At 40.9% G+C, this 24892-nt stretch overlaps 1 protein-coding gene across 21 annotated transcripts in view; it reads right to left on the bottom strand.

Moving 5' to 3' along the window:
* Positions 1-24892, bottom strand: part of LIMCH1 (LIM and calponin homology domains 1) — a 351821-nt gene that overhangs the window by 165577 nt on the left and 161352 nt on the right. For all 21 annotated transcript variants that reach the window (XM_061420003.1, XM_061419994.1, XM_061419997.1 and 18 more), the window contains exon 3: positions 17142-17211. In XM_061420003.1, the coding sequence (XP_061275987.1) occupies positions 17142-17211 (70 nt within the window). The remainder of the gene's footprint in view (positions 1-17141; positions 17212-24892) is intronic.

The raw sequence follows: 24892 nt of genomic DNA, 5'->3' as shown, positions 1-24892 counted from the left end.
CTTCTTCTGTTCCAAGATCCATCAAAGGCACCATATTATAATCATCATTTCTCTTAAGCTTCTTCTGGACTTTCCTTGTTTCTCAGACTTTCCTTCACAGTTTTGAGAAGTGCTGGTCAAGGATTCTGCTCCTCCATTTGGGTTTGTCTGATATTTTTCTCACGGTTAGATTGGCATTACGGGTTTTGGGGAGGAAGACCGCTGAGATAAACACCATTGCCATAACACCATATCAATCATCCTCTTATTAAATATAGGGAAAATAAGTAAAATCAAAACTTTAAACTGAATAAAGTTAATTTTCAAAAATAAAAACAACAAATTATTTACTCAGAAAGACCATATTTTATTTTGTGGAGAGAATGACCGAGAGGGAAACTAATTTTTACATCCATTTTGAGATGAAGGCAGACCTAAGATTTTAGCAGGAAGCCAGCTAATTACAAAAGAGCTGTCCAGCAAGTTCTTTTGAGGTGCTTGCCAACACAAACTTCCTACAAAACAATCTCAGATGATGGCATATTTGAAGAGAATTTGTTTCAACCTAGCAGGATCTTACTCTACCATACAATACCTTCAGGTATTTCAAGTTTTTTTCCTGTTGTCAAACCACAGAATCCCTATGAATCTGGGTTTGAAGAATTTGCTTTAAATTAGTTCCACAGAAATTCCTTCTTTAGGAAAGTTATGACTATGAAAAAAAGAAGTAAGACTTAGGCTGAAATATGTATTTCCTGCTATTATGTATATTTTTTCCTCACAGTTCCTAATTGAAGGTCTGTTCCTCAAGGGAAAAAAAGTAAGGAACTGATGTAATGTCACAAACTTTGCTAAATGCTGTTCAATGAATGATAAGGGAGAATAAGTGGTTTCTTTTTTCAAAGAATGTGTCCCCCCAACCCCCGGATAGGAAGTGGGGGTGGGGGGGACAGGAAAAAAGAGTTTTACAGCACTTCTATATATAACCTTCCACCTCTGCAGAGACATAAAATAATTATGGAAACAAGTGTGGAAAAATAATTTGTGGTGTATAAAGGGATATTAGACTTCAACTAGCATGTCTAGGCATTCATAACCATGTGAATAAGAATTTCATTCCTTGACTGGCTCACTCACTGCTATGGACTAAACTGTGTCCCCTTTCTAAATTGATATGTTGAAGTCAGAACCCCCAGTAACTCAGAACTGTGACTGTATTTGGAGGTAGTGACTTCAAAGAAGGGATTATGTTCAATTGGGTCATTTAAAGCAGGCCCTAATCCAGTATGATTGGTGTCATTATTTTAAAAAATGAGATTAGGATACAAACTGCAGAGGAAGACCAAGTGAAGACCCATGGAGAAGACCGCCATTTTCAAGCTAAGGAGAGAGGCAACCAACCCCGCCTCTGCTTGACTTCATTTCTCTCCTTTAAGGCACCCAATCTGCTATACTTTGTTATGGCGGCAAATTAATCTGCTTATCGAGCATTAAGAGTGAAGAATCAAGGGTATAAGAAAGGCTAGAGGGTATGAGACTGGTTGGATATTACATCTCAATAAACCATTAATTATGTGAAGATCTAAGTTACTATCTCTCATGATTTCCATATCTAAGTGCAACTGCTAATGACTCCTCCTGTGGTCTCAAACTTCTTTCATCATCCCAACCTCCCCCACCTCCCCTTCCAATGAAAGTCAAACACTACAAAGAGCAGACTATAATTTGTGTGTGTGGCGGGGGAGGGAAACTTCAAAGTTTGTGTTTATAGAAAAAGAAATAATGTGTCTTCATATATACTTCAGCATAAGGATTTAAATTTAAAATCAGCCATTCATTAACCTAGTCCAATTTCTTATACGTTTTTCCATGAGTTCCAAACCAACATTTTCCAACTGTCTGCCAGACATCTGTACATGAATATCTCTTAAAGGTAGCCAACTCAATACATCCAAAAGAGAATTCATCTTTTCTCTTGGAACCCATTTCTCATCCCCTGTTCCCATGATGTCTATTACTGGCATCACAATTCGCCAAGTTGCTGAAATCCAAAATGTAGATGTCATTTTCCTAAGATTATTTATTATATTTCATTAATTCCAAGTCGTACAATTTTTTTACCTCTAAAATAATGATGCATCTTTCCATTGCTGGTATGTTAACATTGTGTTATAATTTAATTAATGAATTTAAAAAATTAGTTATGTAATTTTTAAGTGGTATGTCTTAAAATTAAGGGCACGTTACTGTCGGTGCAAAACATAGAACCATACATCCTGTGTCCTCATGTCCACTCTCACTGCTTCTACTAAGGTTAAGTAGGAGACATTACCTCTTGTTTGGACTACTTGTCTCCTAACTGACTTTGGTTGCTGGTCTCTTCCCACAATCTACTTTCCACATGGCCACCAAAGTTATCTGGAACACAAGATTCCTTTGTTTGCAGTGGTTCTTACTGTAGATGAGCCCAAACACTTGCAGATAGCATTTCTGTCTCAACCTACCATTCCTGGTCCACTTTTCACAATATTGATTTCTTTCAGGGACCCTGGGCTCCAGCTGCAGCCACATACAAAAAGCCACTTGCAGACAAGACCCAGGTTCCTGTGCTCAAAGCCTTTCTCATTCCATCCTCTCAGGCCAGACCGTCCTTCTCCAACCCCAATGCTGGCTGCTGCTGCTAAATCGCTTCGGTAGTGTCCGACTCTGTGCGACCCCATAGACGGCAGCCCACCAGGCTCCCCTGTCCCTGGTCTTCTCTAATTGTAGATACGTCTTTAGATCCCAGGCTTCCCAGGTGGTACTAGTGCCAAAGAACCTGCCTGCCAATGAAGGAGACATAAGAGATGTGGGTTCAATCCTTGGGTTGGGAAGATCTCTTGAGGAGGGCATGGCAACCCATTCTAGTATGCTTGCCTGGAGAATCCCATGGTCAGAGGAGCCTGGAGGGTTACCCTACAGTCCACAGGGTCGCACAGAGTCGGACGTGGCTGAAGCGACTTCGCAGTATATTCAGAATCCATACCTCTCAGAGTTCTTACTCTCAAACAGAAACTTATTCCTTGTTCTTCCTTGCATATTAACATTTCATTACTATTTCATAGTCTCCCTCTAGTAGACCTTATTTGCCTCTAGAAGGGGATTCCCCCGGAAGGCTGGAATTACGGAATTATGTCTTGAGTCTTGGTGGATGTTCACTTGGAAGGCAAGAGAGAACATACCATCTCTTTCTAGTGTATATGTGTAGATGAAAACTGGGAAACAGAGCTTAGATGTCATGTGAGGGAGGTGGTCCAAGGAAAACTGTATTATTGTTAAAGTACTATAACTATAAAGGATGCTTTTTCAGGAAAATAAGAAATCCATGCCCTCCATTTCTCAGCAGATTAGGACAATCATTTCATTCACTGTGGAGGCAGTTTTTAAATACCTCCGAGTGATCCCTTCTTCCTGTACACAGGTCTTTGCGCAGTCTCCTCCCCTTGAGTGTGGGCTAGACCTGGTGACTTGTTTTTGATCAACAGAATATGGCCAAGGTGAGGAAATGTGACTTCTAAGATTAGATTATACATAATTGTGATGTCCATCTTGTTTGTTCTCTCTCAGTATCTTTCTCTTTCTCTCTCTCTTTTTCTGGTTCTTCTTGCTTGCTTATTCTCATGAAGCAAGCTGTCACATTGTGAGTTGTTCTATGTAAATAGGCCATTATGGCAAAGAACTGAAGATGGTTTTGGCCAACATCCTGCAACAAAACAAATCTTGTTGCTATCCACCTGAGTGTGCTTAGAATCAGATCCTTCCCTAGTCAAGTCGTAAAATGACAGCAGCCAATACCTGATGGCAGCTTTGTGGGACATCCTAAAACTAACCCAGCTAAGCCAAGCCCAGATTCTAGATCCACAGGAACTTTGGAATAGTAAATGTTTTGGACTACTAACTTCAGTTCAGTTGCTCAGTCATGTCTGACTCTTTGCAACCCATGGACTGCAGCATGGCAGGCTTCCCTGTCCATCACCAAATCCCAGAGCCTGCTCAAACTCACGTTCATTGAGTCAGTGATGCCATCCAAACATCTCATCCTTTGTCATCTCCTTCTCCTTCTGCCTTCAATCTTTTCCAGCATCAAGGTCTTTTCAAATGAGTCAGTTCTTCACATCAGGTGGCCAAAGTACTGGAGTTTCAACTTTAGCATCAGTCCTTCCAATGAATATTCAGGACTGATTTCCTTTAGGATTGACTGGTTTGATCTCCTTGCAGTCCAAGGCACTGTCAAGAGTCTTCTCCAACACAGTTCTAAAGCATAAATTCTTCATCACTCAGCTTGCTTTAGAGTCCAACTCTCACATCCATACATGACTACTGGAAAAACCATAGCTTTGACTAGACAGAACTTCGTTGGCAAAGTAACATCTCTGCTTTTTAATATGCTGTCAAGGTTGGTCACGGCTTTTCTTCCAAGGAGCAAGCGTCTTTTAATTTCATCACTGCAATCACCATCTGTAGTGATTTTGGAGCCCAGGAAAATAAAGTCTCTTATTGTTTCCAGTGTTTCCCCATCTATTTGCCATGAAGCGATAGGACCAGATGCCATGATCTTTGTTTTCTGAATGTTGAGGTTTAAGCCAGCTGTTTCACTCTCCTCTTTCACTACCATCTAGAGGCTCTTTAGTTCTGCTTTGCTTTCTGCCATGAGGGTGGTGTCTTCTGATATCTGAGGTTATTGATATTGCTTCTGGCAATCTTGATTTCAGCTTGTACTTCATTCAGCCTGGCATTTCACATGATATACTCTGCATATAAGTTAAATAAGCAAGGTGAAAATACACAGCCTTGATGTACCCTTTTCCCAATTTGGAACCAGTTCTTTGTTCCATGTCTGGTTCTAACCGTTGCTTCTTGACCTGTATACAGATTTCTCAGGAGGCAGGTCAGGTGGTCTGGTATTCCCATCTCTTTCAGAATTTTCCACTGTTTGTTGTGATCTACACAGTCAAAGGCGTTGGCATAGTCAATAAAGCAAAAGTAGATGTTTTTCTGGAACTGTCTTGCTTTTTTTATGATCCAAAGGATGTTGGCAATTTGATCTCTAGTTACTCTGCCTTTTCTAAATCCAGCTTGAACATCTGAAAGTTCTCAGTTCACATACTATTGAAGCCAACTTGGAGAATTTTGAGCATTACTTTGCTAGCGTGTGAGATGAATGCAATTGTGCAGTAGTTTGAACATTCTTTGGCATTGCCTTTCTTTGGGATTGGAATGAAAACTGATCTTTTTAGTCCTGTGGCCACTGCTGCATTTTCCAGATTTGCCGGCATATTGAGTGTAGCACTTTCACAGCATCATCTTTTAGGATTTGAAATAGCTCAACTGTAATTCCATCACCTCCACTAGCTTTGTTCCTAGTGATGCTTCCTAAGGTCCACTTCACTTCATATTCCAGGGTGTCTGGTTCAAGGTGAGTGGTCATTACCATCGTGATTATCTGACATTTCTGTGTATTCTTGTCACCTCTTCTTAATCTCTTCTGTGTCTGTTAGGTCCAAACTGTTTCTGTCCTTTGTTTTTGTGCCCATCTTTGCATGAAATGTCCCCTTGGATCTCTAATTTTCTTGAAGAGATGTCTAGTTTTTCCCATTCTATTGTTTCCTCTATTTTTTTTTTTTTTTTTGCATTGATCACTTGGGAAGGCTTTCTTACCTCTCCTTGCTATTTTTTGGAACTCTGTATTCAGATGGATATATCTTTCCTTTTCTCCTTTGCTTTTCTCGTCTCTTCTTTCCTCAGCTATTAGTAAGGCCTCCTTGGACAACCATTATATACTCATAAGGGATTTGATTTAGGTCATACCTGAATGGTCTAGTGGTTTTCCCTACTTTCTTCAATTTAAGTCGGAATATGGCAATAAGGAGTTCATGATCTGAGCCACAGTCAGCCCCCAGTTTTGTTTTTGCTGACTGTATAGAGCTTCTCCATCTTTGGCTGCAAAAAATATAATCAATCTGATTTTGGCATTGACCATTTGGTGATGTCCAAGTGTAGAATCATCTCTTGTGTTGTTGGAAGAGAGTATTTGCTATGACCAGTGCATTCTCTTGGCAAAACTCTGTTAGCTTGCCCTGCTTCATTTTGTACTCCAAGGCCAGTCTTGCCTATTACTCCAGAGATCTCTTGACTTCTTACTTTTGCATTCCAGTCCCCTATGATGAAAAGGACATCTTTTTTGGTGTTAGTTCTAGACCACTAAATTCAGATGTAGTTTGTTATACAGCATGTGTGTGTGCATGCTAAGTGGCTTCAGTCATGTCTGACTCTTTGCAACCCTATGGATTGTAGGCCGCCAGGCTCCTCTGTCAATGGAATTTTCCAAGCAAGAATACTGGAGTGGATATCTCCTACATTGGCAGGTGGGCTCTTCACAGCAGTGGATAACTGATATACACTCACCAAATAAGAAAATCAGAAAACAGATAATAAACACAGGATGAGTGGAAAGAACCAAAAACAAAAACAAAAAAACCTCTTACTGAGTCTTCCCAAGTACTCAAACAATATGGAAAAGGAGACTAACTTATTGGTCCAAGCACTCAGCAGATAACCACAAGCTAGCCTGTTCCAGTGGCCATCAGCATTCTCCTGGTCCAGCTCACTGTGGAGAATGGCTCTTACCAGCTGATACACTTTTATTTCTGTACTCACTGTGTGCCAAGTCTTTTGGTTTAGGTAGTAAGTTAACTGTAATCCTGGTTCCTAAGAGTGATAATACGTAGGGGGCAATATACCTAGAACATTCCTTTAGCTCAGGGAAAGCCATAAATGGCTTTCTGAGCTGTTTGAATTTTATTCCTTATATGCAGTGGGCAGCTATAGAAGGTTGTATGTGTGCATGCTCAGTCACTTAGTTGTGTCCAACTCTTTGTAACCCGTGGACTGTAGCCTGCCAGGCTCCACTGTCCACGGGATTTTCCAGGCATGAATACAGGGGTGGGTGTCTTTTCCAGGGGATCTTCCTGGCCCAGGGGTCAAACCCACATCTCCTGCATTGCAGGCAGATTCTTTACTACTGCAGCACCTGGGAAGCCCTTTTATAAAGTTATCTGACAAGTTATCTGAGAAACCTGTATGCAGGTCAGGAAGCAAGTTAGAACTGGACATGGAACAGCAGACTGGTTCCAAATAGGAAAAGGAGTATGTCAAGGCTACATATTGTCTCCCTGCTATTTAACTTCTATTCAGAGTACATCACGAGAAACTCTGAGCTGGATGAAGCACATGCTGGAATCAAGATTGCCGGGAGAAATATCAATAACAAAAGATATGCAGATGACACCACCTTTACGGCAGAAAGTGAAGAACTAAAGAGCCTCTTGGTGAAAGTTAAAGAGGAGGGTGAAAAAGTTGGCTAAAACTCAACATTCAGAAAACTAAGATTATGAATCTGGTCCCACCACTTCATGGCAAATAGATGGGGAAACAGCGGAAACAGTGGCTGACTTTATTTTGGGGGGCTCCAAAATCAACTGCAGATGGTGACTGTAGCCATGAAATTAAAAGACACTTACTCCTTGGAAAGAAAGTTATAACCAACCTAGACAGCATATTAAAAACCAGAGACATTACTTTGCCAACAAAGGTCTGTTTAGTCAAGGCTATGGTTTTTCCAGTGGTCATGTATGGGTGTGAGCCCAAGCAGGACAACAAAGCAAGCTGAGCACCAAAGAACTGATGCTTTTGAACTGTGGTGTTGGAGAAGACTCTTGAGAGCCCCTTGGACTGCAAGGAGATCCAACCAGTCCATTCTAAAGGAGATCAGTCCTGGGTGTTCATTGGAAGGACTGATTTTGAAGCTGAAACTCCAATACTTTGGCCACCTGATGCGGAGAGCTGGCTCATTTGAAAAGACCCTGATGCTGGGAAAGATTGAGGGCAGGAGGAGAAGGGGACACCAGGGGATAAGATGGCTGGATGGCATCACAGATTCAATGGACATGAGTTTGGATAGGCTCCGGGAGTTGGGGATGGACAGGGAGGCCTAGCGTGCTGCAGTTCATGGGGTCACAAAGAGTCGGACACAACTGAGCCACTGAACTGAACTGAACTGAAGGGACCTGAAACAATCAATACTTTTAGAAGGTACCTGTGGAAACTGTTACCCCTGGCAGCATACAAGCCATGCTGACTTGGGAGGCACTGAACAAAGAAAACCCCCCTAGGTTCACAGTCCACCATTTAACTGAATGCAGGATCAAGTGTACCAAGGAGCGCATGGGTTTTATTGTTGTTTTCCCCTCCAGTTTGCACTTTTTTATGTCTAAAGCTACTAAAAGGCTAACCACCACTCTTGCTTGGGCTTGGTTTGGGCATCCAACCTGAGAGCAGCAAATTGAGCATTCCTTCTGTGTGTGGTGTGGGAACACAACTGAGGTTTCTCTTACTGTGCCAGGGATGAGGATAAAGGAACGTGTGTCATTAAATTCAATTTTGGCTGAGATTCTTTACAAGGTCTCTTCATTTCCCTCAGTGAAATGTACCTCCTATGTACAGAGCATCACTCAAACACCAGTTTCCACTTGGCTCCCAAGGAAGAGCAAGACCACCTCCAGAGACACCCTCCCCCCACCCCTCCCCACATCACACCATGCAACTGCCTTAGGAAAAACACACAGGGTGGGTGTGTTCCAAGTCTCTGGTCTCTGCCTGCCTATGAATGAGAACTGCATCTGCATCTTACCGAACGTTTGTTGTCCTGAATCAGAATCATGATTCTGGGGAGGCATTGAAAGGTGCTGAGCCTAGCTGGATTGATTTGCACCTGAAAAGGCGGAGGGTAGAGGAGGCAGAGAAAAGGTTGAGTAGAGAGACAAGAGCCAGCAGAGTGTGAGTCTGGACAACCTCAGGTGGTTGGTATGGAAAAGATTTGTAGGAGGTGCTGGCAAGAATGAGAGGGGTGTGTGTGTGTGTGTGTGTGTGTGTGCATGCGCGCGCACAGAAAGACAGTGAGAGGAGACCAAGAGGAGGGTATTTTAGCAGGTTTTATTGAATGTTAGAATGGAATCACCGACATTTTTTGGAAAGACCCTCAATGGACATGAATTTGAGGAAACCCTGGGAGATAATGAAGGACGGGGAAGCTTGCATGCTGCAGTCCACAGAGTTGCAAAGAGTCAGACACGACTTAGTGACTGAACAACAACAGTAAAGATGTCTAAAGATCGCCGATTAACATCAGTTGTTGAACTGGTGCTTCACTGACTATGATGCTGGAGGTGCAGCCACATGGAAATTGCTTTCATAGGATAGTGGAAATTTTACATTTACAGGGCTCTTTAAAACACGCCACTGCTTCAGTCTGATGAAATTAATAGATCTTAAATGAGAGGGATGAGAGGTGGTCTTCTGAAAACATGAGATCTCTTTAGAGACTGTTGCTTCCAAACAGATATTCAGGAATGCTGAGGTTTAGCGGACTATTGTAAGGCCTCATGGAGATAGTGTAACACAGTAGAAAAGACAGAGTCTAGAGCTGGATGAATCAGGGTCCAAATCTCCATATCACCTCTTTTTTTATTGGAAAGCTGGTAACCCACCTCTTAGCACCCTTGTCTCCTGAGATTATAGCTACGGCATAGCAATAACTGCATCACAGGGCAACTGTAAAGATCAAGAAGGATACACCTTGCACTTTGTACACAGGTGGGTTTTAATATATTAATATGATGGTTATCATTATGGGGACTCACACCCCTGGCCTCCCTCTTTGCTTCTCTGCTTCCTTCCTGGCCTGAGACAATCATTTGACCGGAAGAGAAACAGAGGCAGAGATGAGAACCCTGGCCAGCTTCTTCTGGGGGGACCCATAATAAAACTGTTACAGGGATGGAAAACACGCTAGAATTTCTAAATGAAACTATAAAATTGAAACCTAAAATATAAGACATTGACAAGGATGAACTGAAACAGACAAGGGCTAATCTCCAGTCAGGATTTGCAGGAAACCACTTCTTGGCAGGTAGACACTCAAAACATCTGGGACTCAAATTTACTGCATTGTCATCTTCTGAAAATCATGAAGTTTGAATAAGGCCTTTCACTCAGACTACTCAGTTTTCAATAGCTTCCTATGTTTACCTTTGTCCAAAACAATACTTTTTTAATCTTCTCATAATGTGGAAATTGCCACTGCCTTTTCATCATTCCTCCTTTTCTGATCTCTCTCAAACAATGAAACATCAACTGCTCTGGTATCGCTTTCATAAAATAAAGCAGATATCTTATGAAAGCCTCCTAAAGTCCACAAAGTTTATGGGAACTTACATTTTTATCCATTTGAGAAAACTCAGCTCTAAGCATATTTGAAATCTTATCTTTTGATTAGAAAAAATACCTGTTTTTCCTAAAGAATAAATTTTTGAGTGGATCAGAGTAACTAAATGGTAGGATAATTCTACCAGTTACCTTCCTGCTAGAACCTACTGAGCTTCACTGAGTGCAAATTCCCAGCATTTATCAGGTGAAGTGAGCCCTTTCACAGAACTTGGAAAGATATTTTGAAGATGTTGGACAGCAGAAACCCCAAAAAAGAGATGAGCTGAAAAAGTGAGTCTTTGCTGTCTGTCCCGTCTTTCTCACAAGACGTAAAATAGTTGTCATTTACATGTGTCATTTACAAATACTCCCATTTTCAACTGGGAGAATTTGTGAGTAATATAACCACGGAGAAAGGTGGTCTGTGCTTCGGACTCATCTCAGCTTTTACTGTTGTGTGATCGTCCCCTCTATGGACCCCTGTTCCTCTATAAAACAAATATACCTAAGATGCCCTTCCTGCAGTAAAATTCTTTCTCTTCTCTGATTGCTTCTCTTGGATTCACATGCAAGATCAAGCAAATATTTCATGACAGCCCTAGGAGGGTTCAGCACCCAAGGGCGAATCCTCAAATACCTATTTCCAATTATACACACACACACCAACAACACACAAATACCTATTTCCAATTACATACACACACACCAACAACACACAAATACCTATTTCCAATTACACACACACACACACATACACCAACAACACACAAATACCTATTTCCAATTACACACACACACACACACACCAACAACACACAAATACCCATTTCCAATTACACACACACACACACACACACACACACACACACTGGCTGTTACAACTAAAATCCGGGTGAGAAAAGACTTAATGTCCAAATTCCTATTGCAAGCAAGGATTTCATACATATATGTCTCCTGCACAAAGTCTGATGTTTCTGGATGAAACAGAATTTACCATGATCTCTAACCACCATTAAACTGAGTTTCAGGATGTGGCTTGATTACACAATACTGTCAAACTGGCTAAATAAAGGGCAGCATTTTTAAAAGTTGTTGCTATGCCAAAGACCTAAATTTGAGGTCTTTCTCTCTGGCAACAGCTAACAGTGTCACTCACACCTAAAAAAGAATGCAAGCATCTGCAGGCAGTCACCATGCGGCCGTGCATGTCAGCGATCGCTACAGAAGAAACACAGACCCAGATCCAGGGTCTTTGCATTCTTGCCAGGAAATGATTTTCAGCTACTTTGTTTTAACACCTTCACCCCTGAATTCTTTGTAACCACAGCTCAACTCAGGGGATAAAATACACCTATTCATGCCTTTGTAAATCTACACATGTTTATAATTTGGGATTGCTATGTGAAAACACACTTTTCTATTTATCTTCAAGTCAAGCAGCTGGGCCATCTTAATGGATTTTTCTCAGCACCAGGCCATTAAGTCACACAGGCATGGGTTCCAGGCATGGAGATCCCTCTGGCCATACTTCTTAGATCTCCATGGCCCCTGCTACTAAGGACTGATTAACGGGTAGATGGTCAGTGACCTGTCAACTCCCTGACAAAGTACAAACCAACCTAGAAGTCTGCAGATGCATTTGAGGAATGCTGTTTGTTCTTTCCCGAGTGTCACAAATATGGGTGGAAGAAATGTCATGTGAAGAATATATTCATACAAAAGGTTGCAGCTCTACACATCCAAGATAGTCTCTGCTACCTTCAAATCTACTGCTCACCTGCAGTCCCCTTTCCTTCTCCAAACAGGTAAGAGAATTAATGTTTCAATCTCCAATGTTTTATGTTGTAAATTTTCAAGCCTAACAAAATCCTGCAAGAAGGGTACCATGACAACTGCATATCCTTTATCTAGATACAAAATTTTACATTTCCCTCCTTCCCTGCCCCGCTTCCTGCCCCCCTCTCTCCCCCTTCCCTCCATCTCTCCATGTGTATATGTATATAAAATGATACATTATATGCACAAACCTCTTTTTGCTGAACATCTTGAGGATTAGTTGTACATGTTGTGACATTTCATGTCTAAAGACTCTAGCTTTTGTTCATCTAACATTAAGAATATTCCCCTGTATCCACCACTGTCTTTGACAAGATAGTTAACATGTAAAAGAAATTCAACATTGGGGAAACACTGTTATCTAATATTCAATCTGCACTCAAATTTCCCCACTGTCCCAATATGTCTAATACAGTTGCTCATTCTCAATCAAGGATCAGACATGGCATTTGGCTGTCATATCTTCTTAGCCACCTTTCATCTGCAACAGTTGGGGGGCAGGCCACTGACAGAGTTAAGGAATGTACACCAGTTGTTTTATGGAATGTCCCTCAATTTGGACTGGTCTGATTTGTTTCCTCAGAATTGGATGTAGGCTAAAGATTTTGGTAAACACTTCCTCAGGGTGATGCTGTGACTTCTTTGTGCATCCCTAGGACACCTGTTATCCCTGCACCCATTGTAGGCATTGGTAAGTAAGAGCATGGGCTTTGGATCCATCTTAGTTTTTACTCGGAGAAGGCAATGGCACCCCACTCCAGTACTCTTGCCTGGAAAATCCCATGGACGGAGGAGCCTGGTAGGCTGCAGTCCATGGGGTCTCGAAGAGTTGGACACAACTGAGCGACTTCACTTTCACTTTCATGCATTGGAGAAGGAAATGGCAACCCACTCCGGTGTTCTTGCCTGGAGAATCCCAGGGACGGGGGAGCCTGGTGGGCTGCCGTCTTGTGGGGTCACACAGAGTCGGACACGACTGAGGTGACTTAGCAGCAGCAGCAGTTTTTACTGTTTGTGTGATCTTAAAGCTAGCTACAGTGCTTAAACATGAATACTAAATCATTTACACACCTTGAATTGCAAACTAGTAACAATAGTTATTCAAAAATCTTACTGCCCAGATCATATTTCAATACAGCTGTCTTTTTTGTCTCTATTAACTCATTTTCTCATAAACCAGGAGATGCTAACAGTATTCTATAAAAGAGATCATATGGACCATAAACACCAAAGGCTTCACAAAGGAGGTGATTTGCACTGGCTCTTGATAAGTAAATAAGATTTAGTCAAGAAGAGCAGAGAGAGATATATTCATAAGAAGTGTCATGAGCAAAGGCTTCATACATAACAGTGAATAACATCTGAGGACCTATGAGTTGATGGTAATAATCTAGGTAAGAGATGAGGAAGACCTGCTCTAGGCCTTATCGAGTGGCCAACGAAATGCAAACAAGTAGACAGACTGAGACAGTTGCCATATTCTAAAACCAATACAATATTGTAAAGTAAAACATAATAATAATAAAGAAATGATAAATGGTTTAAAAAAATAATTAAAAAAAGTAAAAAAAAAAGAAAGTTGCCATATTCTTTAATAGCTCAACGAGGGCAACTGCATGTTTCTGATGCCTTCCTGACATCGGTGGGCAGCAGCAGTGGTCATTTAAGTCTAATTTGAATATGAACAGTGTGAGATGTTCAGTAGGACATCCAGACGGAGCTGTCCAATACACAGAACAAGAGACCTGGAGATCAGGAGAAAAAACCTGGTAAGAAGTGATGACTTGGGGCAATGCTACGAAGAGTTGAGGTCACGAAGACAGACAGGAACATCAGTGTAGAAAGGAAGCAGATGACAGATCTGAAGAGCAAACTCTGGAAGAACCTTAACAGGATGGGGAAAGGGCACAGAAGGGTAGCAGTTCTGTTTCTTGTTGGTACCCCAACTTGTGCACTGGTTTTTGGAGATGTTGATCTGGTGGTAATTGGAGAAGAGGAAAAAAAAAAAAGAGAGAGCTTGACCAGATTTGTAGATTAAGGAATCATGAGTGAATGGGCAGTAATTAATTATACATAAATAAGTATTTTTTTTGGACTAAAGATAACTCCGCTGTGTGTTTTTTCCAACACCAGCAAGCAATTAACTCAGTTCTGACACTCTTCACCTGGGGATAGTGTCAGATGTCCCAGGTCAAGGCTCAGTCCCATTAAGACTGTCCCCACAAAAAAATTAATAAAAAAAGGACTGCCCCCATTTCAGATATCAGTCTCAAGTCCAGGTGGTCAGCTGGGCTTCTGAACAATGAACTATAAACCACAGGTTCTCAAGATCTCCTTCTTGGGTTTGATTAATTTGCTAAAGTGGCTCAAAGAACACAAAGAAACACTTACTTAGGCCTATCAATTTATTACAAAGAATATTATAAAGGATTCAGAACAGCTAGATTAAGAAGTACATAGAGCAAGGTATGTGGGGAGGCACATAGAGCTTCTATGCCGTCTGGGTATGCCACTCTCCTGGGATCTCCATGTGTTCACCAATCTGAAAACTCTCCGAATCACGTGCTTTTGGTTTTTTATGGAGGCCTCATTACATAGGCAAGACTGATTAAATCACTGACATGGGTAACTCAACCAACCTCCAACCCCTCTCCCCTCTCTGGAAGTCAGTGGGGTGGGACTTTAAGTTCCAACTCTCTCATCATGAGGTTGGTTCCCCTGGCAGCCAGCCCCCGTCTTTGGGGCTTTCCAAAAGTTACCTCATTCAGGTGGGGCTGAAAGGAGCTTGTTATAAAGAACAAGATACTCCTTCACCTTTATAGAACTGGAGCCATTTCAGGAACTGATGACAGAAGACCGAGTATTATAACAAAAGATGTTTCCATTGTTCTCATGGTTTAGGAAATTCCAAGGGTTTTAGATGCTCTGTGCCAGAAACAAAGTCCAAATACATATTGCTTATTACAAATCACAGTATCACAATAACAAATCAGTCAAGAAAATATAAGTGATACAGGATGGGATAAAATGGAAAACCATTACTTGGAAAAGAGCAAGGAAACAGAAATGATGGAAAGGATAAAATGGAAAGGAAATTCAAATGAAAAAAAAGAAGAAGGACAAGTTAGGGGTGTAAATAGGAGTAAAGCAGCAGAGGTGCCCTGGTTCTCTCGAATCACACGGCCTGCCTGTTCCAAAGCAGAGGCAACAGGTAAAGAACAATGCTTGATCTGCTAGAAGAAACCAACATAAACATCAATGCACGTGTCTCAAACCCTTAATTTTGCTCCAATTATTTACGATTCAGTTTAAATTAATATTTATAAAACCCTTCTCTCCTTAGCTTCTGGACTGAGAGCTGCTTCCTGCAGCCATGTGGGTTTCACTGGTGCCTTCCTTGACTTCTTGCTATAAGTTTTGCTCCTATAATATTATATATTAGACTTCCAAGGTCTGGAGATGCCACATGCTTGGGGCCAAACAGATATCTGTCAGCTTCATTAAAGCAATGGCCTTAACATTTGAAAGAGATGGATTCAATAAAAAGTTTTAAAATAACTAATACATGTACACATTAATGAATATATTAATGTGTGATTTGTAATAAGCAATATGTATTTGGACTTTGTTTCTGGCATATATTAATACATGTACACATTAATGAATATATTAATGTGTGATCTGTAATAAGCAATATGTATTTGGACTTTGTTTCTGGCATATATTAATACACGTACACATTAATGCATAATATTAATATACATAATATACAGATTTTTAATTAGATTATTTAAATCCATTTCTTCCAAATTTAACTATCTATGTATTGACTTACTTGGCTACCTGATTCTGATGAATGAAATTAGAAAGATTTTTAATAACTAATTACCAATGTACTACTAACCAGAATGGGAAATAAAATGCACTGGCAGAAACAGCAATTCTTACAATTTAAAAAAATCCCTTTCATTCAACTTGCTTAAACCATGTACCTAATTAATGACCCCCACAGTTCTCAAACATAATTTTGTTGGTGTTGTTGCATCAAATTTCAATTAGTCATTGTCATATGACTGTGAAGCAAATCATCAAGTCTAAGTAGGAGCCTGCTTAAATTCTTGACATTTTTCTAATTGTTTTTTGCAAGACCACAGGCACAGAAGGCACCACAATGAAAACAGTCGAAGCATTGTTACTAAGCCACACATACCCTCAGCTTCCTGTGCACACATGTACCTGTACACGTACACGTGTGTGTGTGAGGGCGCATGTGTGAGCCCAGACATATGCACCGTGTTGCTTCTAGAGCTAAGGTTTGTTCGTCCTTTTGACCTTTCACCTTTTTCTTATTAGCAAAAGGTAACAACAATTAAGCAATAAAAGTTAGTTGCCAAGAATTATGAAACGTATCAATGCATGAAGAAGAATCCTGCATCTGACTACATGTGAACATTTGAGTTTTACTGGTTTTAGCTGGGTAGGTTCAGAAGAACCAGGGGTTTGCTTAACAGTTCTCCAGACAATAGAATCACCTCAGTGACTGTTATGTCTTTAGAAAGTTGGTCTACAAATGTGGTACTTAAACGCAAGTAGATTTATAAGACTGAAAACAGCAATTTATCATGAAAATGCTGCTTGTTCATCATGAAATTCTTTTTCTCACTACCCTTTCTCTTCTTCATTCCAGGGGAATGCAGAGAACTGAAATGAGAAAACCATAATTACCATCGCATTCCTCCCCTCAGGTCAACTTAATTACCAGCTTCTCACCCCAAAACAAATTTCACTCCTTAAGAATGAACGTTATTCTTATCACTCATGGGAAAAACACAAAGATTAAAATGACATTTAGGCATAACTGCAATCTTTCATTTTTAAGTGACCTCACAGTTTAATGGCTTCAATGCATTCTCATTCATGTGGAATATATACTGCAGGAAAGAACTGTAATAAATGGCATTGTCATGACCCTTAGGTTAGAGCAAAGGAATATTGGAAGATAAATCTCAATTCTGGATACTCACCAATCCTGCAATGGGGGTAGGCAATCTATTGATCTTTTTAACAAGTCCTGGCTTTATAGCATTCAGCAACCTGTCATGAAAAAGACAGAAAGTTAAGCGAGACATAAAGCAAGATGGATCACACAAATCACCTTTATCCGGGGCTACAACTAAATTGCTGAATAGGAAAAGCAGTGAATTTAAAGCATGTAGTAAATCTCAATAATCTGTGAGCCTTTGTGCATCCCAGTGAAGAACTTTGCCAACATCAAGTTTGTCCATGGCAGGTGAAGTTTTAGAATTTGGAAATAATGAGAGAAAAGAAAGGATGGAAATTCAGGAGAAAAGACAAAGATGTGAGCTGGACTGAGCCTGGGAGGGAATTGTCTAGGATGGGAGCCAGGTACTGCTACACACCAAGGCTGCTTCCCAATCTCCTGGCTAAGGCAGAGGTCTCTCCAGGGATGCACTGAGTTCAGAGACCAACATCTATCTTTGCAAATAATTTGCCAAGATTAATTCTTCCTCCAGACTTTCTTGGTCTTTGAAGAGAGTGGCTTGTTAAATGTGGTGAGCTTTGCTTAAGAGAGGAAAGAATATGTTTAGCAAGAGGTTAGCCAATTATATCCTGCAGATCTGAAACAACGCTGACCACAATTCCCTAGGTATAAAAGATATGTGACCCAAACATTTTGGGGGTAAAGGTGTAAATCATGTAAAAATGGTAATACAAAGGAATGCAAGAGAAGCAACCATAACTGTTTATCTTCAGGAAATTTCAATTCAGAGTGAAAAGAAATAAGGAAGGCAACTTGTAAAACTAACATAGGGTTGGCATCAGGGTAACGTGGTAGAATTGTAGCATTTGCCAACTAGGGTTATTCATAAGGGAATTAATGAAGGTATGGTACTGTAGAATGGAGGCATTTATTTTTACACTCAGGAATCACAGGAGAGGCAATAAGGTAATTTATCTCAGGACACAGGGCAAAGAGAACGTTAGGACAGGGGTTTGTTTTCTACAATTCAGGGGTAAGCGAACTATAAATCATGGGCCAAATCTGGCCCAATGCCCTTTTTTGTAAACAAGTTTTACGGGAACACAGCCTTGCCCATTCATTTACGTTTTATTTACTCCTGCTTTTGTGCTGTGACAGCAGAGCTGAGTGGTTACAACAGAGAAGCTAGAGCCCACAAATCAAACAATTTTTACTATATGGCCCTTTACCAAAAACTTTTGCCAAACTCTGTTATCATTCACGCAGTCAAAGATTATAGTAAATTATGAAGAACCTATGCTTAATAGATTTCCACAAACCAGTAACAAAAGATGCTTTGAAAGAGTCCGATAATTAGTCTTGAATTCAGCCTCTGTTTGACCTTGACACCGCCATGCATTGACAGATGGAGAAATGTTGCTACAGTGGTTATGATAGGATATTCTGGTTTTACACCAAGAATTGCCTGTTCTTGGAAACTTTCACCCCAGTTCTTAAGCGCTGCCACCAAGAGGCAATGCCCAGAGCAGCCACAAAAGAGTAGTGCCTTTTGGCCCACTGAGAACCAAGATGGCACGCCTTTCATGAATGCACTTAATTTTAACCATGAATTTAATCTTCTTAAAAAGTGTGTTTTTTATTTTATAGCTTCAGTCAGTTCAGTTCAGTTCAGTCGCTCAGTCGTGTCCGACTCTTTGCGACCCTATGAATTGCAGCACGCTAGGCCTCCCTGTCCATCACCAACTCCCGGAATTCACTCTGACTCACATCCATCGAGGCGGTGATGCCATCCAGCCATCTCATCCTCTGTCGTCCCCTTCTCCTCCTGCCCCCAATCCCTCCCAGCATCAGAGTCTTGTCCAATGAGTCAACTCTTCGCATGAGGTGGCCAAAGTACTGGAGTTTCAGCTTTAGCATCATTCCTTCCAAAGAAATCCCAGGGCTCATCTCCTTCAGAATGGACTGGTTGGATCTCCTTGCAGTCCAAGGGACTCTCAAGAGTCTTCTCCAACACCACAGTTCAAAGCATCAATTCTTCGGCACTCAGCTTTCTTCACAGTCCAACTCTCACACCCATACATGACTACTGGAAAAACCATAGCCTTGACTAGACAGACCTTCGTTGGCAAAGTAGTATCTCTGTTTTTTAATATGCTATCTAGGTTGGTCATAACTTTCCTTCCAAGGAGTGTCTTTTAATTTCATGGCTGTAGTCACCATCTGTAGTGATTTTGGAGCCCCCCAAAATAAAATCTGACACTGTTTCCACGTCTATTTGCCATGCAGTGATGGGACCAGATGCCATGATCTTCGTTTTCTGAATGTTGAGTTTTAAGCCAACTTTTTCACTCTCCTGTTTCACTTTTAACAAGAGGCTTTTTAGTTCCTCTTCACTTTCCACCATAAGGGTGGTGCCATCTGCATATCTGAGGTTATTGATATTTCTCCCAGCAATCTTGATTCCAGCTTGTGTTTCTTCCAGTCCAGCATTTCTCATGATGTATTCTGCATAGAAGTTAAATAAGCAGGGTGACAATATACAGCCTTGACGTACTCCTTTTCCTATTTGGAACCAGTCTGTTGTTCCATGTCCAGTTCTAACTGTTGCTTCCTGACCTGCATACAAATTTCTCAAGAGGCAGATCAGGTGGTCTGGTATTCCCATCTCTTTCAGAATTTTCCACAGTTGATTGTGATCCACACAGTCAAAGGCTTTGGCATAGTCAATAAAGCAGAAATAGATGTTTTTCTGGAACTCTCTTGCTTTTTCCATGATCCAGCGGATGTTGGCAATTTGGTCTCTGGTTCCTCTGCCTTTTCTAAAACCAGCTTGAACATCTGGAAGTTCACAGTTCACATATTGCTGAAGCCTGGCTTGGAGAATTTTGAGCATTACTTTACTAGTGTGTGAGATGAGTGCAATTGTGTGGGAGTTTGAGCATTCTTTGGCACTGCCTTTCTTTGGGATTGGAATAAAAACTGACCTTTTCCAGTCCTGTGGCCACTGCTGAGTTTTCCAAATTTGCTGGCATATTGAATGCAGCACTTTCACAGCATCATCTTTCAGGATTTGAAATAGCTCAACTGGAATTCTATCACCTCCACTAGCTTTGTCTGTAGTGATGCTTTCTAAGGCCCACTTGACTTCACATTCCAGGATGTCTGGCTCTATTGGTTTTTCAAGTTGGAAGGCAACTTGTTCACTCTTCTCATGTTTCAGTTTAGAAAACTGAGGCCTGACAATGATGACCTGACTAAGTGGTACAGTCAGGCCTGGCATCTGAGTTCCCTGGATCAACACGTTCTCTTGGGTAGAGCTAACATCCCATAGCTTGTGATTCAAAATATACAGATAGGATGCCTGAAAAGCAGATTTCAAATGTACAAAATTCTTAAGATATATTAATTTTCTTACAGTTCGTAACACTGTCATTTTAAAATGGAGTTTTAAATAGTAGTCATATGCAGTTGTTGAAAAAGGTCATTGACTGGACATGAGTGTCGGCTAACCCAAGCTGGCCCCACCATTGGCCTGTATGTTCTGCCCACCATTCCCACAGTGGGAACCATCTTCCAGCACTCGGCCTTGAGATAAGAGCGTGTTATTGAGACCACCTGGACTGAATACGTGACTGAACCCAGTTAAAGCATCTATATAAACTCAAGATTCTGGCAAGGTTTTCCTCGTCTTTCAGCCGCCCAAGGCAAGCATCATATGTAAGTTCCTTGCTTATTAACCCTGCCACCTACAAGTCTGGTGCTACCTGCCTCTTGTGGGGGGCTCTCCTTGCCTTCTTTGTCAAGCAGACCAGGGGACCAGGTTTCAGTCTCACTTTGGGAAATCCCAAGGTTGCCAACCACCAACAGTGCTGCAATTCAAAAGGAACCCAAGGGATATCCAGTCAAACTTAAGTCTCATTGTCACTGGGATCCCACGGGGCCCCAGGCTAATCTCTGAAGTAACCTTAAAGAAATATATAAAGACAGTTATAATTTTTCTAAAAAGACAGGTGTAGTATATAACATGCACCGTTCTCCACCTTATTTCTCCACTTAGCAACGTATATTGGAGGCTGAATAATTTACTCTGGAGAGCAGGCCTTGTCAATATGTTTGGACCTGTGTCCCATTTAATACCTGTGGACAGACTGATGCGGAGCGGTGGGGTGGGGCTGAGAGCCCTGGCCCTGAAGTCCAGCTGACTGACTCCAAAGTCTGGCTTGGTCACTCACTGGGGGTGTTACTATGGGCAAGCCCATGAACACCAGTTTCTTCAACTACTATAGAGAAACAACGGCAGCAGTTGCATAGGTGTCAGTGAGGCCTAAATGTGACAGAATATGTGAGAAGCTAGCACAGAGCCTTGTGCATAAGAAGCTCTCTATAAATGGTTCTCCACACTTGGCATGTAAGTATTTATTTATACTAATTCCATTCACAGCATTCTAGATCAACTACTTTCTCTAATACTTTAAAATTTTTCTAATGGAACAAAGTACCATTGTATCAGGTCCCGTGTTCCTAATTAGTCAAAGTAGAAAAAAATAACAGATATCCTACCAAAAAAATCATAAATTACAAGTCCTTGTTTAACAAGGTACCCATTTTGTCTTCTATATCTAAGAGTTGTATTATTTTTAGTAATGATGGATCCACCAACTCCTCTTCTATACATGTTTAGAGTTTTAAAGTCTTAAATATTTTATTTATCCTTTGTAGAATTACACTTATTGGCAGAAATCTTTCCTGTTACATGAAGTTGTAAAAAAAAAACAAACAAAAAACAGCATTAAAATGACAGACCTTAATTAAAAGACCAAAAAACCTCCACTGTGATGTCTATCAAAATGTTTCACAGCAAATTAAAAAATAAAAAGCCATAGTGCTCTTAAATATTTGGGATATTTTCAAGATCAAGGCAGCTGTGGGTTTTTTTTTTTTCATGTAAACATTGCCCCAGTTCCATACACAATTTACAGTACACAACAATAAAAGATAACATTGAATTCACATTGCAGAAATGCCCGTCACCTGCTTATCTTGTATTTTGCATTAAACTGAGGACATTTTCTCTATTTATTAGAATCAGATGAGAAGTTTAGCAAAACAGCTATGAGTCAAGCATATTATTCACTTGCAATTGTATTAAAAACCACTGTTGTCCCCCAACATATTAAATATAAGCATTTTTGGAAATATTTATTGATAACATGCTTTAAAGTTATGATGATGATATTTTATATTTATGAACCATCTGAGATATATTGTTCCCCAACTGTCGTGTTCTGCAGAGACAGGTCATGTATTCACTCCACCATTTTTACAGAAGAAAAGTCTGAGCCTCAAACAGGTGCGAAGGCTTCCCCAGAGATATGCACACAGACACGCAGCCAGAGGGCAAAGCCTACCACAATAAAGTTCAACTTCGGTATTTGTTATCAAAGCACAAAACAAAAGCAACAAACCAAAAAAACACAAAAAACCCTCAGAGAAAACAAACAAAACCCAAAAACCCCAATAAACACTATCTAAATACAATGGGAGAATATCAACACGAGGTGGGAACACAAGGGAAAAAGAAGGGGGTATCTGCCGAGAGATGGTCAAGTGTAAGACACACGGGATCCAAGTTTCATTTACGCGTACATACAACATCCTCAGGAGCAACTGCAGAGAAAAGGAGGTGGTCATTTACTTGTGGCAACTCCCCATTCAGTGGAGTCCCACACAAGTTTCCCACCTGTGAGCCCCAAAAGCTGCAACTAGAACAGTCTGCCCTCTCTATCTGGTAACAGATTATCTTCGTACTCATCTAAAGACATTTCTGGGGCTGTGGCATAATTTTATATAACAAAAATTTAAACTTTGGTATTATTCCACATCTCCTGCATAAAATGTACCCACAACTACCATGGAGATGCAGACACAGAGAACAGACTTGCAGACACAGCGTGGGAGGGCAAAGGGAGGGCGAACTGAGAGAGTAAAGAGGGAAACATATACACCACCGTATGTAAAACAGATGGCCAGTGGGGCTTTGGTGCATGACACAGAGAGCACAAACCAGTGCTCTGTGACAGCCTAGAGGGGTGGGATGGGGTGGGAGACGGGAGGGAGGTTCAAGAGGGAAGGGAAATATGTATACCTGCGGCTGATTCATGCTGATGGCAGAAACCAACACAATATTGTAAAGCAATTATCTTCCAGTAAAAAAAAAATTAAAAAAAAAAAGAATCACATCTGGAGATTTGGCGGAAAAAACAAAAAGATTAAAAAAACTGGAGATATGGGTGCTGACTAGGATGAACTAATATTCAGATATTTATTGATGCAGCAATTATTAATCAAGTGCTTGCCATGTGTGGCACACTGTTCTAGGCCCAGGGAAGGCAGGACTGGAGCAGACAGACAAAAGAATTTGCCCTTTAGAACTTCTCTTCTTGGAGCAAGTGAAGTGTGGGGGGAAGTAGGAAGAACATATTATAAACAAGTAAATAAATGAGAGGAAAATTTCAGATCACATAAGCCCTGGGAAGACAAGCATAGGAGTAACACATGCAGGTAGCATTTAAATCAGCTGATCAGAAGGCTGCCTTGGGGAGGTAACACTGGGGAGAAAATGGGATGATAAATGTATGTTTTACTTGTTAAAACCTACAGCCAAAGAGGAACTGCAGACAAGAGTTTTAGGTGGACTGCACAGTAAGTAGCAAGGCCTGGAGGCAGGAGCGGGCTTAGTATATTCAAAGCCAGTGTGACAAGCAGAGTGAGTGGAAGGAGAAACACAGGGCCTGATAGCCAAGGTGTAAGCAACATTCAGGCCCAGGTAAGCTGTCTGAGTGTTCTCTGGAAGGAATGATGCTAAAGCTGAAACTCCAGTACTTTGGCCACCTCATGTGAAGAGTTGACTCATTGGACAAGACTCTGATGCTGGGAGGGATTGGGGGCAGGAGGAGAAGGGGACAACAGAGGATGAGATGGCTGGATGGCATCGCTGACTCTATGGACGTGAGTCTCAGTGAACTCTGGGAGTTGGTGATGGACAGGGAGGCCTGGCGTGCTGCGATTAATTCATGGGGTCGCAAAGAGTTGGACACGACTGAGCGACTGAACTGAACTGAAGCTGTCTGGATGTTTCCTAAGTGCAGTGTACTTAGAAGTATGTCACATTTTTTAGGTGAAGACTGAAACGATCTGATTTGTACTTTTAAAACATCACCATATGCAGGTAGTATTAAAATCAATTTATAACTATAGGTATATAGAAATCTTTTATTTCTTAAAAATCATGAGTATCAGATAGATGAATAAAACACTATAAAAAAACTTACAGCACTCAGCAGTGTTATCATGAGGAAAGTGCAATGAATTTGGAGGAAGCTGTCTAGGTTTTAACAGGTAAAATATACATTTAGCTATGAGCTCCTGGAAAGTCCCTTGATCACAGTCTCAGTTTTCCCCTTAATAAAATGGAGATCTTGAAAACCTGACCTTCCATCCAAGACTGGTGAGGAGCCAGAGGGACAACATGTGTTGCTAGAATTTGGTAAGTGGAAACTTGCATATTCACATTCATTTGGTATACTGAGCATGTCCCTTTCTGCTAAGTAAGTGCAAGTTACTCTAGTTTCAACTTTTCCATAAAGCCAGCTGCCAAAGACTAAAATAAGCTTTACTTCTTTTCTGGCCACCTCTGGACATAAACCTCACATAAAGAAATCAAGTCAACAGATGTGTACAGCTTGCCTAATATATATATATATCTGGTAAGAA

The sequence above is a fragment of the Bos javanicus genome, chromosome 6 (genome assembly GCF_032452875.1).
Source record: "Bos javanicus breed banteng chromosome 6, ARS-OSU_banteng_1.0, whole genome shotgun sequence".
NCBI classification, from domain to species: domain Eukaryota; kingdom Metazoa; phylum Chordata; class Mammalia; order Artiodactyla; family Bovidae; genus Bos; species Bos javanicus.
The sequence above is the reverse complement of the archived record's forward strand: the minus strand, read 5'-3'. Positions and strand labels throughout refer to the sequence as shown.